A 15,148-nucleotide genomic window follows, 5' to 3' on the forward strand; every position below is an offset into this window, starting at 1 on the left:
TGAATGAATATTTTTTAGAATTTGAATTTGAAGGTAATGAGTCCTTAATTACAAAGTTTGGAAAGTCTTAGACTATATCCATATATAGGCATATATTGTGCATGTATATACCTATAGACATATAAATATATGTGGATATAAAATATACCTATACACACATAAATATATGTGTACATATATGTATATACACATGTATGTGTATATATATTAAAAAACTATATGAATTATATATACTTCTATATGGTTTATATGTAATTATATAACATTCATCTGATATATGCATATATACATTATATGAATATATGTTTATAAAACCTCCAAGAATAATTTCTTTCTCAATTAGTATAAAGTTTTGATTTAGTACAATTTAGCAACATACATTTCTAGCATTTGTTGTACTGTTCCACTAAACAATTTCTCTAAAAATAGGATTATATAGCTTCCTTTATTGGTTCAGAATGTATATACCATGTAAAATTAATGAAATTATACATTCTTTAGAGTAAAAAAGGTACATTGAAATAAAGGATTTTGTCTTCGTGATAATGTAAATTAAAAATTAGAAGAACAGCTTTTTCAACTTAAACTCATTTTTCTTCATTTTTGGGGTGACATTGTTCATTTTTGTATAGTAACTGAAGCATGATTTGGCCATCTATCTAGCAAAATTATTTCACTACAAAGGATTAAGATGGGGCAAATATACTTATTAAACCCTTGTATATAGAACCATATAGAATCATATATATACACATACAATATACAGCATCAGGCTACCTGTCACTCTGAACACCAAATGCAGAATATGGAACATTTTAGGGCTGGAAACGTCTCAGCTGTTAAAGAAACACGCATAAAAAGACTCGTTCTACTTCACCTGAATTCGGTCACAGGTTGATAGGAGACTTGGAGTCATTGTAACTTGTAACAGCTCTTGTGCCAAAAGCCACAGCATGCTTGGCCAGCTCATTGGGCAGTAGCCTGTAAACCGCCATCTGGAGATCTTGGTGACTAAGGGTTAAATGTCTTTTGTAACACAAGAGGTTACAGGCCTCTTCGGCAATACGCTCAAGGATGTTATTGATCATGCGGTTCATGATGTCAGCGGTTTTGGATGACAGACCTTGGTTGGGGACCACTTCTCTCAGCACTCTATGAGTGTAGAGGCTGTAGTTTCTGTTAAGGAGATTTTTCTGGGATGGTTTCTTCTTTTTCTCTTGGCATGTGCTACTAGATTTTTCACTTTCACTGGACTTCACTGCTTTAGCCATTGTAGATGGATTTCAGCACCGAGCTAATGCCAGAGTCTCATGTCCCTTCCTGGTATCAAAAAGGTATCAGGGCCTGGAAGTGTCATCTGCTGTATTTATAGGGTTGCTACATGTCAACATGCTGTGCCCCTCCTCCTGATTGGAAGTTGCTCAGGAAGTGTCATAATCACTCTTCCTGCATCTCATTTAGATATTATGATGTCCTTTTTTAGTCAGTCAAAAGCTGTCTTTAAAAAGACATAGTAAATATATGTTTTACTACAGACAGTTTTAACTAACTGCAGACTCGGGTCTGGAATCTGGGGGAGAGCACAGGTGTGTCTATTTTCACACTATAGATTCTCCATCAGAGTGAGCTCTTGGTTAGGCTCCAATCAATTTTATTATTATTTTTTAAATTTTATAATTTTATTTTATTATTTTCAATACATATGCAACGATAGTTTTCAGTATTCACTCTTGCAAAACCATGTGTTTTAAATTTTTCTCCCTCCCTGACCTCCCTCTCCTAGACAACAAGTGATCCAAGATAAGTTAAATATGTGCAATTCTTCTAAACATATATTTACACTATCGGAATTTTTGTGCTGACGCAAGCAACACAGGTAATTATTGGGGAAAACAAAATAACAAAATGAAAGGCAGGATTAAGTAGGAATAGAAGGAATAGAAAGATATCAGGACATATCACAAGGTCACTGCTAGGGAGGCAGCTCACCCAGAAGAAGTTCGGAGCAGATAGTTTCCTATTTAAATTGACTTTAGCACCTAGTTATTAACAATCATTAATTATTTCTTCCAACTTGGATTACAAGAAGATTCTTGAAGCCTGGATTAACAATCATTACTTATTTCTTCAAACTTGGATTACAGGAAGATTCTTGAAGCCTGGATTAACAATCATTACTTATTTCTTCAAACTTGGATTACAGGAAGATTCTTGAAGCCTGGATTAACAATCATTACTTATTTCTTCAAACTTGGATTACAGGAAGATTCTTGAAGCCTGAGGTAGACAGATCAGGTCAAATCAAGTCAACAAGCATTTCTTCAGTGTCTCTTAGGTGCCAGGTACTATGCTGAGCCCTGAGGATATCAAGGAAGGCACCCCCAAAAAACAACCCCCCTAAAACAGTCCCTGTTTTTGAGGAACTCACAATGTAATTGGCTTTTTGAAGAAGTGGCTTTTGAAGCCACCCACTACCAACTGTCAAAGTATCATTGTAGAATTGGAAAGGATCTTGATGTTACACAGGAGTCCCTAAAGGGAGCTACAGGGTAATGAGGCCCCAGAGAGAGAGACTCACTTCCCTAGGTCACATAGGAAGATTTGTTGTCGGAATGGAAGCTGGGCTAAAGCAGAGGCAAAGTAGTTCTCAAATCTCCTAAGACTCACAGGGGCTTAGAGCTAGATGGGGCCTCAGATACAGCTTTGTTCAGTTCTTATTTCACAAAGGAAGAAACTGAGGTTCCGAGCAGACAATAGAACCTAGTACCCCTGAGTACTTTCTCAGCCTGGTGGTTAAAGTTTGACTTCCCTTTTGAATACATACCCACCCCCTTGTCGCATGACTTAAATATCTTTTGGGAATGATCCTTACAGACATGGCCCTGGGGACTAGGTCCTACAGGTCTGGGAGAGTTGATTGTTAAATTTTCAATGTGAGAATTTATTCCTCAAAAAAATTCAGGGTAGGGGTGGCTAGGTGGTGCAGTGGATTAGAGCATCAGCCCTGTAGTCAGGAGGACCCGAGTTCAAATTTGATCTCAAGACACTTCCTAGATGTGTGACCCTGGGCAAGTCACTTAATCCCAATTCCCTCAGAAAAAAACAAGAAAATAAAAAAATCAGGGTTTAATTTTGTTAATGTTAAGAAAGAGAAAACAGATGTAGATTAAATCAAGGAAGGATCCTTCCAGGCATGCCTCTGGGAGCTAGCTCCTACTGGTTTGGGAGAGCTAATTGTTATATTTTCAGTGTGAGAATTTATTCCTCCAAAAAAAAAAATCAGGGTTTAATTTTGTTAATTTTAATTAAAGAGATGGAGAAAACAGAGGTGTAGATTAAATTTAAAATTATATCAAGCCTTTTGTAGAGCCACCTGTTGAACATTTACCAGAACACCTTTGCCCCCGCCCCAAGTTCACTCTACCCCCAAGGAAAGTTTAAAAGTCTTGAGATAGCACAGATTCCAAAGGAATTTCTGAGGGATGACATACTCAAGAAGTCTTGCTTCCAATTGCTTTGTCCTTTTGAAATGTTCACCTGGCTGTCCAGGTAAGTCATTCTGAGGGGCTATGTAAGATGTTATATCTGACAAAGACATTTTTATACTTTACACATTAAATGAAAAAACTGAGAAATATTTTGTTTATTCATTGAGAAAGTTAAGTGATGGTGGTTTAGTCGTTTTTTAGTTGTGTCCAACTCTTTGAGGTTTTCTTGGCAAAGATACTGGATTAATGTGCCATTTTCTTCTCCAAATCATTTTAAAGATGAGGAAACAGACAGAACCAAGGGACTTGCTTAGGGTCACAAAACTGGTAGGTACCTGAGGCCAGAAGCTGAGTCTTCTGACTCCCGATAGGGCAATCTGTCCACTGTCACCTAGCTGCCCTAGTAAGTGGTAGGACCTGGCTTTATTTTCAGATCTTCTGAATTTAAATCCTGCATTTATGCTGTTACATTCATCACATTGCCTTGAAAGCCATTTAAATATCTCATTACTGTCAAATTCTTTTGGACCTTATATGAATTAATATAACTTTTTTATCATCTGAATTTAGAACAGTTATTTTGTGATGACTGTTTTTCTGTTATTGGGATATTTTTCTCTTTTGTCCTCTTGCACAACAACAGAGCTTGGTTCCCCTCAGCTTCTGACTCAAGCTGCTCCTCCAGTGGGAGTAGATACTCCTGCCTCCTGTTCACCATCTTGTTATTACTGAGGACTGGCCATGCTCCATTCTCGACTCTTCTCCAGGCACAATCTCCATTTTAATTCCTCAGAGGAAAGCACTGGTTTGTCTCTTGCCCTTAGGCAATCTTGGGCTTGGGGCAAAGCCCCTCTCTCTTCTCCTAAGCATAACTCTTATGGAGCACCAGACTCTATTTTGGAACATTTTAAATCACATAAGGGGAGGCTCCAAGCCTGTAGCAAACCACTAAGAGGAAACAGGATAAAGCTGAAATTTAAAAAAAAATCTGTTGTCAAGTTCCCTTTCTCTAATTATGGACCCCGTCTCTCTAACACTGCTACTGATCTAGTTCAAGGTCTCGTTATCTCAAACCTGGATGAGTGCAATAGCAATTGATGAGTTTATCTGCCTCAAGTCTCTCCTCACTACAATTCATCATTTAGCTAAAGTGATTTTCTTAAAGCACAGGTTCAATCATGTCATTCATGTCTCTCTTCCCTACTCAATCAACCCTAGTACCTCCCTAGTGCCTCCAGAATCAAATACAAAACATTTCATTTGGCACTCATCTCCTTGCCCTTCCTTACCTGGGCCCCTCCTACCTTCCCAGTCTTTTCACACTAAGTGGGATTGCTCAGAAAGCTGACCCCTGCCCTAGTTTAGCAGCTGAGGGCATTTATCCCCCTCATCCAAGGCTATGAAGTTTCTTTATTTAAAGGCCCACAAAACAAAGTTTTTGTTTTTACTATAGTCCGGCCTCCAACTGTCTGAGGGACAGTGAACTGGCCCCCTATTTAAAAAGTTTGAGGACCTCTGCTAGAGTATACTGGTGAAGGTGACTCTCCTTTCCTGCAGGATCTGAATAAACTGCTTTCTGCTCTGGCTCCGAGAAACATCTATTTGAATTATTTTGGATTACTGGTCGCTTTCTCACACAACACCTCATTCCTCACACCTACTCTTTGATCCAGGCACAGTCTCCCAAATGAGACACTACCATACTGGCAAGTATGGTAGAAGGCTAAAGCAATAAATAACAATCATCATCCCCAGACTGGAGGCTAATACTAGGTGATGATGGCGGTAGTTGTAGTGGTGAAGAGAAAAAATGGGTACCAGGAGTGGTAAATAGGAAACAGTTTTGGGAGAGCAATTGATTATAAAGCACAATGGATGAAAATAGCATATTAGAGATTCAGTTCTTGACATGGAGCAACTATGACGAGACATCTATCAGTCTCCAGGTATTCTTTCTATCTGTCCCCCAATTCTGGAACACTCTCCCCCCCTACTCTGCTCAGAGCAGGTTTCCTTTAAATTCCGACTAAAATATCCCCCCTTTCCCCCGACTCTTAGTTCCAGTGCCTTTTCTCTATCGATTATTTCCCATTTATTCTACATATAGCTTGCTTTGTTTGTTTCTCCCATTAGATTGTGAGCTCCTTGAAGTCAGGGACTCTTTTGCTTCTTTTTTTATCTTAGCACAGCCCCTGGCACATAGTAGGCACTTGATTATCAAGTGATAATGATTGATTTACTGATTAAAGAGAAAGGTACGATTAGATCAGTTAGAGGGATTTTAAACATGCTGATCCTCAGGTAGGCTGTAAGAGAAAGGACAGGAAAATAGGATTTACATAAATAGTGTTCCGCTTGAAAGAGCTGATTGCTAAATTTTCAGTGTAAGAATTTATACTTTAAAAATCTGCGGGGTTGTTGTTGTTGTTGTTGTTGTTGTTGTTGTTGATTTTCTAGTTTTAAGAAAGTGTTAATAATGCAGAATAAACTTTTAAAAGTGTGTGCGTGTCTACATTTCCCTACCCCAACCTTGCTGTTAAACATTTACCAGCATATTCCTGTATTAGCCTATAAAAACTACGTGAACTTGGCAAGTATGGTAGAAGGCTAAAGAAATACAATCATCATCCCCAGACTGGAGGCTAATACTAGGTGATGATGGCGGTAGTTGTAGTAGTGAAGAGAAAAAATGGGTATCAGGAATGGTAAATAGGAAACAGTTTTGAGAGAGCAATTGATTACAAAGCACAATGGATGAAAATAGCATATTAGAGATTCAGTTCTTGACATGGAGCAACCATGACGAGACATCTATCAGAGGTTACAAAGGAGTGCTATTATGTGAATTAACAAGGACTTAGTAAGGAAAGGGGTTTTAACAAGGGAAAAGGAAAGTTCCCTAGTGAAACTCACCATTGACCTGAAGGAAGATGCCATTATAGGGAATATGCCATGAGGTGGGAATACACCATTGACTGTGGGCTAAATCTATAGTGAGTTTAGCACTCTAGGAGAGTTAGCTATAATATGGAGAAAAACACCATGAGATGATTTGGGGTGGGAGGAAGGGTGAGAAGACACACACTATGAGGAAGGAAGAAACTGGGGGCTAACTCTAAAAGAGACTTAGCAAAGATCTATATCATGAGTCAATCTTTTACAGGGGAAATAAAACCTCCAGAAAAGGGATTTATCAAAGATCTATACCATGAGCCAGTCTTTTACAGGGGAAATAAAACCTCCAGAAAAGGGATTTATCAAAAATCTCTACCATGAGCCAATCTTTTACAGGGGAAATAAAACCTCTAGAAAAGGGATTTATCAAAGATCTATACCATGAGCCAATCTTTTACAGGGGAAATAAAACCTTCAGTTTTGACATCATAACTGGGTTTTCTGATCAGATAAGTAAAGGCGGGGTTTCTGAAGACCCCCAACCAGAGATGGGTGCTGTAGGAAAGGCCACTTGAATAAAAGAGCTACTTAAAACTGAGATGATCCCAAGATGACAAGATTGTTTTAGGAAGGAGGCTGTTTGTAGGCAGATTGAGAGGAATTAATATAGAGGGAAGAATTTGAAGACCAGAAAGGAGGAGGAGGAGAAAATAGAATAAAATATTCAGGGAGAAAGATTAACTGTAGAAAAGAATAGGAATACTTTTTCTTCTGAGATAGGCAAGAAGAAAAATTGGTGATGATCTTCAGAAACTTCAGCAGTGAAGATTGAAAGAGCACTTGTCATATATCGGTTATCACCTCAGTTGGAAGCCATACCATCAGCCATAAATGCAGCTATGAGTTTGAATTGGGTTTGAGGATAGAGAAAAGAGGTTTGGGACAGTTACTATGGGAAAGGTATAATAACATACTAATTCAGAAGGATCATTTGGTAATCATTTGGACTCAATTTAGGCTTGACTAATTCATTATATATGAGAATTAAAACAGGGTCTGATCTAATGTTTATCTTGGCTTAAATAATAGCATAGTTACTACAGAATAAAATTACAAAAGAGATCAAAGGGAAATGATGAAAATACTTAGAACAATCTATTTTCATATACCCTCAGTCTCTTTAGAAGAACTATTTACATGCAACTGATATATTGATCATAAATGATTCTTAAAGACATTTAAAACAAAGTTCCCTAACATTTTGTTTGGCTCCCTTGTACTACAATAAGGAAGCCTCCCTAACTAAGCTGTGGGAGGGATAAAGCAGCAGATATTACCAACAATCTTGAGTTCTGCTACATCTCTTCCTCTCCAATACTGCTTGTGGGCAGCAGATAAAAGCAGCTTGAAGCATAACATCTGGGCTGATATTTTATAAGACTACGTCATTCTACTGCTGTTGAGAGAAAGTGAGTCACATGTGATTTCATAGAGGAGCACTGGTAACCTATTATTCTTAAATGACTTTGGCTTGTGTGTTTTTGTATTTGTCTCTGTGGGGTGTGTTCCTGAGGAAGCCACCTGTGGCTCAGGTGGTCTACAGAGTTGCCTGAAGTACTGTCACAGACAGTACTTTGTGATGACAAATTGCTGTTGCAAAGTCAATGACAACTATATCCTTGACAACACCTTCTGATCCTTTCCTTCTCCAGGTGTATATCTAGTCAGAGTTTGGGGGCCTTAATCATCAGAGATCAGGGAAACTTTATATTTGAGTTACTTACTATGGGTATTTGGAAGTAATAAAACTATTCTTTTTAAAAAATGTTTCTTCCAATACTATTAAAGGAAAAACAAAAAAAGAAAATGTTACTTTCCATGCTTCTTGGAATTTCTTCATAGTCATACCTAACATGACAAATATTTGATTACATTCTATTTATTTAGCCATTCTCCAGTTGGTAGCCAGCTAAGTGAAACAGTGATTAGATCACTGGCTGGAATCAGAAAGACCAGAGTTCAAATTTGGCTTTAGGTATTTACTGTGTAATCCTACACAAGTCACTTAATCTGGCAAGTTGCTGCCTAAAATTGGAGAAAGAAATGGCAAACCATTCCATATCTTGGCCAAAAAAACCTCATGGGCACTTGGCCCAGGGGTCACATAAACTTAACAGCAGCAAATCAGTGGACATCTGCTTTTTTCGCCTTTTTTGCTATTCCAAAATGTATTGCTTAAACCGCATTTCTTTTTTTTTTTTTTAATTTTCAATAGCATTTTATTGTTCCAAATACAAGTAAAGATAGTTTTCAACATTTATTTTTGTAAGACTTTGTGTTCCAAATTTTTTTTCTCCCAGCAAAAGGGATTTAGCAAAGATCTATACCATGAGCCAGTCTTTACAGGGGAAATAAAACCTCCAGAAAAGGGATTTAACAAAGATCTATACCATGAGCTAATCTTTTATAGGTTAAATCATGTGCAATTCTTTTAAGCATATTTCCATATTTGTCATGTTGTGCAAGAAAAATTAGACCCAAAGGGAAAAAACCATGAAGAAAAAAAAACAAAAAGATGAAAATACTATGTTTTGATCCACATTCAGGCTCAATAATTCTCTCTCTGGATGTGGATGGCACCAAGTTGCCTTTGAATTCCCTTGAATCACCATATTGAGAGAGGAGAGTCAGGCCATTACAATTAATCATCACATAATTTTGCTGTTACAGGGTACAATGTTCTCTTGGCTCTGCTCACTTTACTCAGCATCAGTTCATATAAGTCTTTCCAAGCTTTTCTGAAATCAGCCTGCTCATCAGTTTTCTTATAGAACAATAATATTTCATTATATTCATATATCATAACTTATTCAGCCATTCCCTCAACTCAGTTACCCATTCCAACACCAAAAAGAACTGCCACAAACATTTTTGTACATATAGATACTTTTCCCTTTTTTATGATCTTTTTGAGATACAGACCCGGTAGTGACACTAAAACTGCATTTCTTTTAACAAAAATATTTCCTGTTTCATTTCTTTTTGTTATTCAGTCATGTCCAACTCTTTGTGTTCCCATGGATCGTAGCATTTCAGGTCCTTCTATCACCAACTCCAGAAACCTTTCCAACTTTATGTAAAAAGTTTTTACAGAGTTCTTACAGAATAGAGCATTAAAAAAAAAAAAAAGAATTTTAAAATAATTTCTGCTCAAGTATCCATCCATTTCATCCTCTACTGTCTACATTCAATCTTTTTCAAAATCAAGATTTTTCCTGCTTCATACAGATTTTTATATGATCCTTAGTCCTGTGTGGTCCCCTTTTTGCTTTCACAAGGATGGTGGTAGAACAGGAAAAAAGGTTAAAAATCAAGCAACTTTTAGACCATCTTATTAGCTATAAACTGATGATTTTGTTCAAAATCAAGGCATTGATATGCCTCCAGAAGAGGTAAAATATGAAATGAAATCAGGAGACCAAAGGATGTGGCTAAACAGAAGGATGGCTCTTGGGTATTCAAAACAGTAGTAAACAAAAAAGGCCTTGATTTTATCTAAACCTATCATGCTGCTGCTCTACCATGATTCTGTACTCCAGTCTGCCTACACAATCTGGCACTATTTCCTCCCCTGAAATCCTAGGTTTCTGATGGGTGAGTCCTCATTATATGCCGTTCCAATCAGACCTACCATGTTTGCTATTCCCTGGCCATCTTGTCACAATTTATTTACCCTTCTCTGTCTCTTACTTTCTGCTTTCTACCTTTAAATAAGAATTGTAACGAAATCAACAATAACATCTTTGGAAAAATTTTGGAAATCAACTGACCCATTACTCCACTCAACATCCCTTTGTCAAGAGGGAAAAGGATCCACATGTGCAAAAATGTTTGCAGCAGCTCTTTTTGTAGTGGCAAGGAAATGGAAAGTGAGTGGATGCCCATCAGTGGGAGAATGGCTGAATATGTTATGGTATATGAATGTTATGGGATATTATTGTTCTGTAAGAAATGATGAATAGGCTGATTTCAGAAAAGCCTAGAAAGACTTATATGAATTACTGCTAAGTAAAGTGAGTGGAACCAGGAGATGTTGTACATAATAAAAGCAAGACTGTGTGATGATCAATTATGACAGACTTAGCTGTTCTCAGCAATGTGGTGATCCAAAACAATTTCAATAGACTTGTGATGGAAAATGCCACCTGCATCCAAAGAAAGAATTTATGGGGACTGAATGTGGATGGGAGCATACTATTTTCATCTTTAAAAAAATTTCTCATGATTTTCCTTTTTGTTTTGCTTTTTCTTGCACAACATGACAAATATGGAAATATGTTTAAAAGAATCATACATATATAACTTATGTTAGATGGCTTGCTGTCTTGGGAAGGGGGGAGGTTAGGGAATAAGGGAAGAAAAAAATTGGAACTCAAAATCTTACAAAAGTGAATGTTTAAAACTATTTTTCTATGTAATTGGAAAAAATAAAATCTACAAAAGTGAATGTTTAAAACTATTTTTCTATGTAATTGGAAAAAACAAAATCCTATCAATATCAATATAAATAAAATGAAATAAAATAATTAAAATAAATAAAATAAAATAAAATAAAAACAAGGAGGGAAAAAAAATCCCTTTTTCTTTCCAGACCAAAGCAATCCTTTTGGCCACTTTCCTCTATATATATTGTCTTCTTCTATAAGAATGAAGTTCCTTGAGATTGGGGACTGTGTTCATTTTGATATTTGTGTTCCATGGGCTGAGCCTGGTATATAATAAGCACAATAATTGCCTTTTTATTCAGTCATTCATCATAGACCCAAATATAATAAGAAACATAATTTCATAGGACAAATGGTCATATCATCTTACAGGATTCAAGTAGTATTTAAAGAGACGAATTTTAAAATAATTTCTGCACAAGTATCTGATGCAAAGGAGGAAGAGAAAGAGAAATTATATAAAGAATATATGGCAGCTCTTTTTGTAGTGGCTAGAAACTAGAAACTGAATGAAAGCCCATCAATTGGAGAATGGCTGAATAAATTATGGTATATGAATGTTATGGAATATTATTGTTCTATAAGAAATGACCAGCATGAATACAGAGAGGCTTGGAGAGACTTACATGAACTGATGCAAAGTGAAATGAGCAGAACCAGGAGATATTTATACAAGGCAACAATATGATATGATGACCAATTCTGATGCACCTATCTCTCTTCAACAATGAGATGATTCAAACTAGTTCCAATTATTCAGTGATGAAGAGTGCCATCTAAACCCAGAGAGAGTACCATGGGAACAGTGTGGACCACAACATAGCACTCTCACTCTGTTGTTGTTTGCTTACATTTTATTTTCTTTCTCAGATTTTTTTCCCTTCTTGATCTGATTTTTCTTGTACAGCAAGAGAACAATATATGTATACATATATTGGATTTAGCATATATTTTAATATATTTAACATGTATTGGACTACCTGCCATCTAGGGGAGGAAGTGAGGGGAAGGAGGGGCAAATTTGGAACAGAAGGTTTTGCAAGGGTCAATTTGAAAAAAATTACCCATGCATATTTTTTTTTAAATAAAAAGCTTTCATAAAATTTAAAAAAAGAGGATTGAGAAAAAAAAGAATATGACAAGATAAATGCTGACCAAAATGGTTTCAATCACAATTATGAATGCATTGTTGAAAGAGCTGTGAATTTATCTAGTCGTCTCTGAAAGTAATTTGGAACCATGCACAAAAAAGTCACTCAACTGGGTATAGCTTTGATCCAGTAATACCACTATTAGGCCTATGTTCCAAAGAGAGCAAAGAGAGCACCTTTAATGGTGCTAGAAGAGGATGGATAAAAAGCATCTTAGAAAATAAATATATTTTAGGTTCCAGGAATGAAAAGGTCAAAGAGTAGTGGATTATTCAAAAACCTCATGTCTATATATCATGAATATTTTAAGAAGAGATTCAGAACATACTAGTTATGATCAACACTGACCAAAATCAATTCTCTCTCTCTCTCTCTCTCTCTCTCTCTCTCTCTCTCTCTCTCTCTCTCTCTCTCTCACACACACACACACACACACACACACACACACACACACACACAAACACTGATTATATCTTAACCAATAGTAATTGACTGTGGAAGCCATCTCAGAATCAGTTATCTGTATGCAGCATTACTAGCAGCTAGTTCAGAGAAAAGATCAAAAGTAACATCAAATCAGAAAAACACAATAAAATATTACATGCATATACTTCACTTTGACCTGTACAAATAAACCACTGATGGAAAGAAAACATGTTATTTTAAAAAGGCAAAGAGAGAAATATTACAAGATATTTTGACTGATCTTTAATCTCATTGATTGGAATACTCCCTCCAGTGATGTAACTTGCATCCATCTGTGCCCTCTCATCCTGTGAAATTTCTTTCGATGTCCTGCAAATGTTTAATTGATGAAAAACAGTCACCATAGCCAGGAGGGCAAAAGAGCTCAGAAATCACTTTCACCTTCAATGTCTTTGCCAAGCAGACAGATGTGATAGCTAAGAGTCATGCTTCTGCAGTCAATTATCTGATTACCAAAAATGGAGCTACTCCCTCTTAAATGGCCCTCACCTTTGTGTGGGTGGAGGCATTCTTTCTCAACTTCTCCCTTCATTAGGCTTCCTTCTGAGACTTTGCTTTAGTACAGCAGTTTTCACATTTTTTTGACTTTTTGTTCTCTTAAAAATTATTGAAGACTTTCCCCTAATGTGGGTCATATTTATTGATATTTACTGTATTAGAAATTAAAATGTCTTAGAAATATGATAAAATTAATTTTGATATCATATTTTTGAATACCTAAATACCTGTATATTCAATACCTTTGAAAGGGTCTCCAGAATACATTTTGAGAATCCTTATTCAGGAGCAGACCAGAAGTAAAGAACAATGGAGGTATTGAATTTGCCAGAAGAGTCCCGATGTTTAACAAAACTCCTTTCTCTAATAACACTATCTTAATTAGATTGTGCGGGAGATGGGGAAGGAAGGACTCATGAGATCCTGGTGGGTTCATGTGGTTTGTTTCCTAACTTGGAAAAGTCATCAAGTATAAGAGATCAACTAAAATCTCTTTTATAGATCCTGAGCCTTTTGTCAGAAGGGAATAGAAAAACAAACCCCCCAAAATGGTTTCAATCACAATTATGAATGCATTGTTGAGAGAGCTGTGAATTTACTTAGTCATCTCTGAAAATAATTTGGAACCATGCACAAAAAAGTCACTCAGCTGGGTATAGCTTTGATCCAGTAATACCACTATTAGGCCTATGTTCGCAAGAGAGCAAAGAAGGAAGAAAATGACCAATATGCACAAAATATTTATTGCACTTTTCCTTTGAACTGATATACTAGTAAGAAAAAAACCCACTATAAATTGAGGGGTGTCCATCAGTTGAGTGAACTGTTTTTATAATGTAGTATATGAATGTAATATAGATATAAGAAATGACAAAAAAGATGATTTCAGAAAGAATGTTGTGAAATTCAGAATAAAAATAACATTTTAAAATTCACCAAAATTGTGAGACCTTCAGAATAAATTTCTTTTTTTTATATCTGGACTAGTTCCTTTGTTTTAGTCAACTTCATCTTAGCTTCATTTTCATTTCCCCTTTCAAAACATTGGGAACTGAGAACTTTAAACCAAAATGTCAAAATATACATTAATCAAATGCATAAATAATACACAAACCCGAAATATACATATTTACTTCAATTTCAGTAGATCAAGTATAATTGCACTAAGATTAAAAAAGAAAATTATAAAGTATTAATTTTGCATAATAAAAGGTCAAAATACTATTTGCAGATGGGATGGCAATATAACCTAGAAAATACAACCGTATCTATAATGACAAATTAGTTTTTAATATATTCAGGTGCAAATATGGGTATTCAATATGGGTATATTCAATATATATTCAATATTCTACTACTCTTGCTTATTGTGACCAATGTCTCCTCATTCTGTGTTCACATTTCCCTACAAATCTACCATATAAGCTTTCCCTATAGAGACTTTCTCCTGGCTCTATTTTGAGTAGAACAGTGCAACATTTAGGCTTTAAATCTGTTATTCCTCTGTTGCCATAGGGATGGCCTAACTCCTTTTTCCAGGGGAAGCTAAGTAGTGCAGTGGATAATGTGCCACCCCTGGAGTCAAGAAAATTCATCTTTCTGAGTTCAGATCTAGCCTCAGACACTTTCTAGCTGTGGGACCCCGGGCAAGGCTCTTAACCTTGTTTGCCTCAGTTACTCTTCTGTAAAATGAGCAGGAGAAGGAAAAAGCAAATTACTCTTGTTATCTCTGCCAAGATGGATCTTGGGTCATGGAGAATTGGACAAGACTGAAAATGACTGAACAACAACAAAAAAATTTTTCTAGTCACAGATGATCTCTTTTATTCCATATCTCCATGAGAGAGCATTCTATAGCATGAAGTTTATTTCTGCTAAATTGTGTTTCAATCAAATTTGTCCCAAAGATCAATATATTTGGAAAAATTTTAATCATAGTTGAATTTTGGTTTGCTTCCTTGAGAAATGGTGAAAAGGCAGAAAACGACATCATTGCACAATAACAAATTGCTGCCCTTTCCACATCTATTTTAAGCAAACTCTTAGTCTTTGTCAAGGTAAAGTGTCATATCTATTGTGTATTTTCTGATAAAGTTGCTGCTGTGAGCAGAGAAAGACTGGTCTA

The 15,148-nt window shown here is 36.2% G+C and overlaps 1 protein-coding gene across 2 annotated transcripts in view; it reads right to left on the reverse strand.

Moving 5' to 3' along the window:
- Positions 1 to 1,343, reverse strand: part of LOC127558978 (histone H2B subacrosomal variant-like) — a 31,403-nt gene extending 30,060 nt beyond the window's left edge. The window contains exon 1 of one of the 2 annotated variants that reach the window (XM_051992414.1): positions 878 to 1,343. In XM_051992414.1, the coding sequence (XP_051848374.1) occupies positions 888 to 1,271 (384 nt within the window). In that variant the 5' untranslated portion in view covers positions 1,272 to 1,343 and the 3' untranslated portion in view covers positions 878 to 887. The remainder of the gene's footprint in view (positions 1 to 877) is intronic. The other variant, XM_051992409.1, reaches the window with a different exon arrangement.
- Between the last annotated feature and the right edge of the window lie 13,805 nt (positions 1,344 to 15,148).

The sequence above is a fragment of the Antechinus flavipes genome, chromosome 1 (assembly GCF_016432865.1).
Source record: "Antechinus flavipes isolate AdamAnt ecotype Samford, QLD, Australia chromosome 1, AdamAnt_v2, whole genome shotgun sequence".
Taxonomy (NCBI): Eukaryota; Metazoa; Chordata; class Mammalia; order Dasyuromorphia; family Dasyuridae; genus Antechinus; species Antechinus flavipes.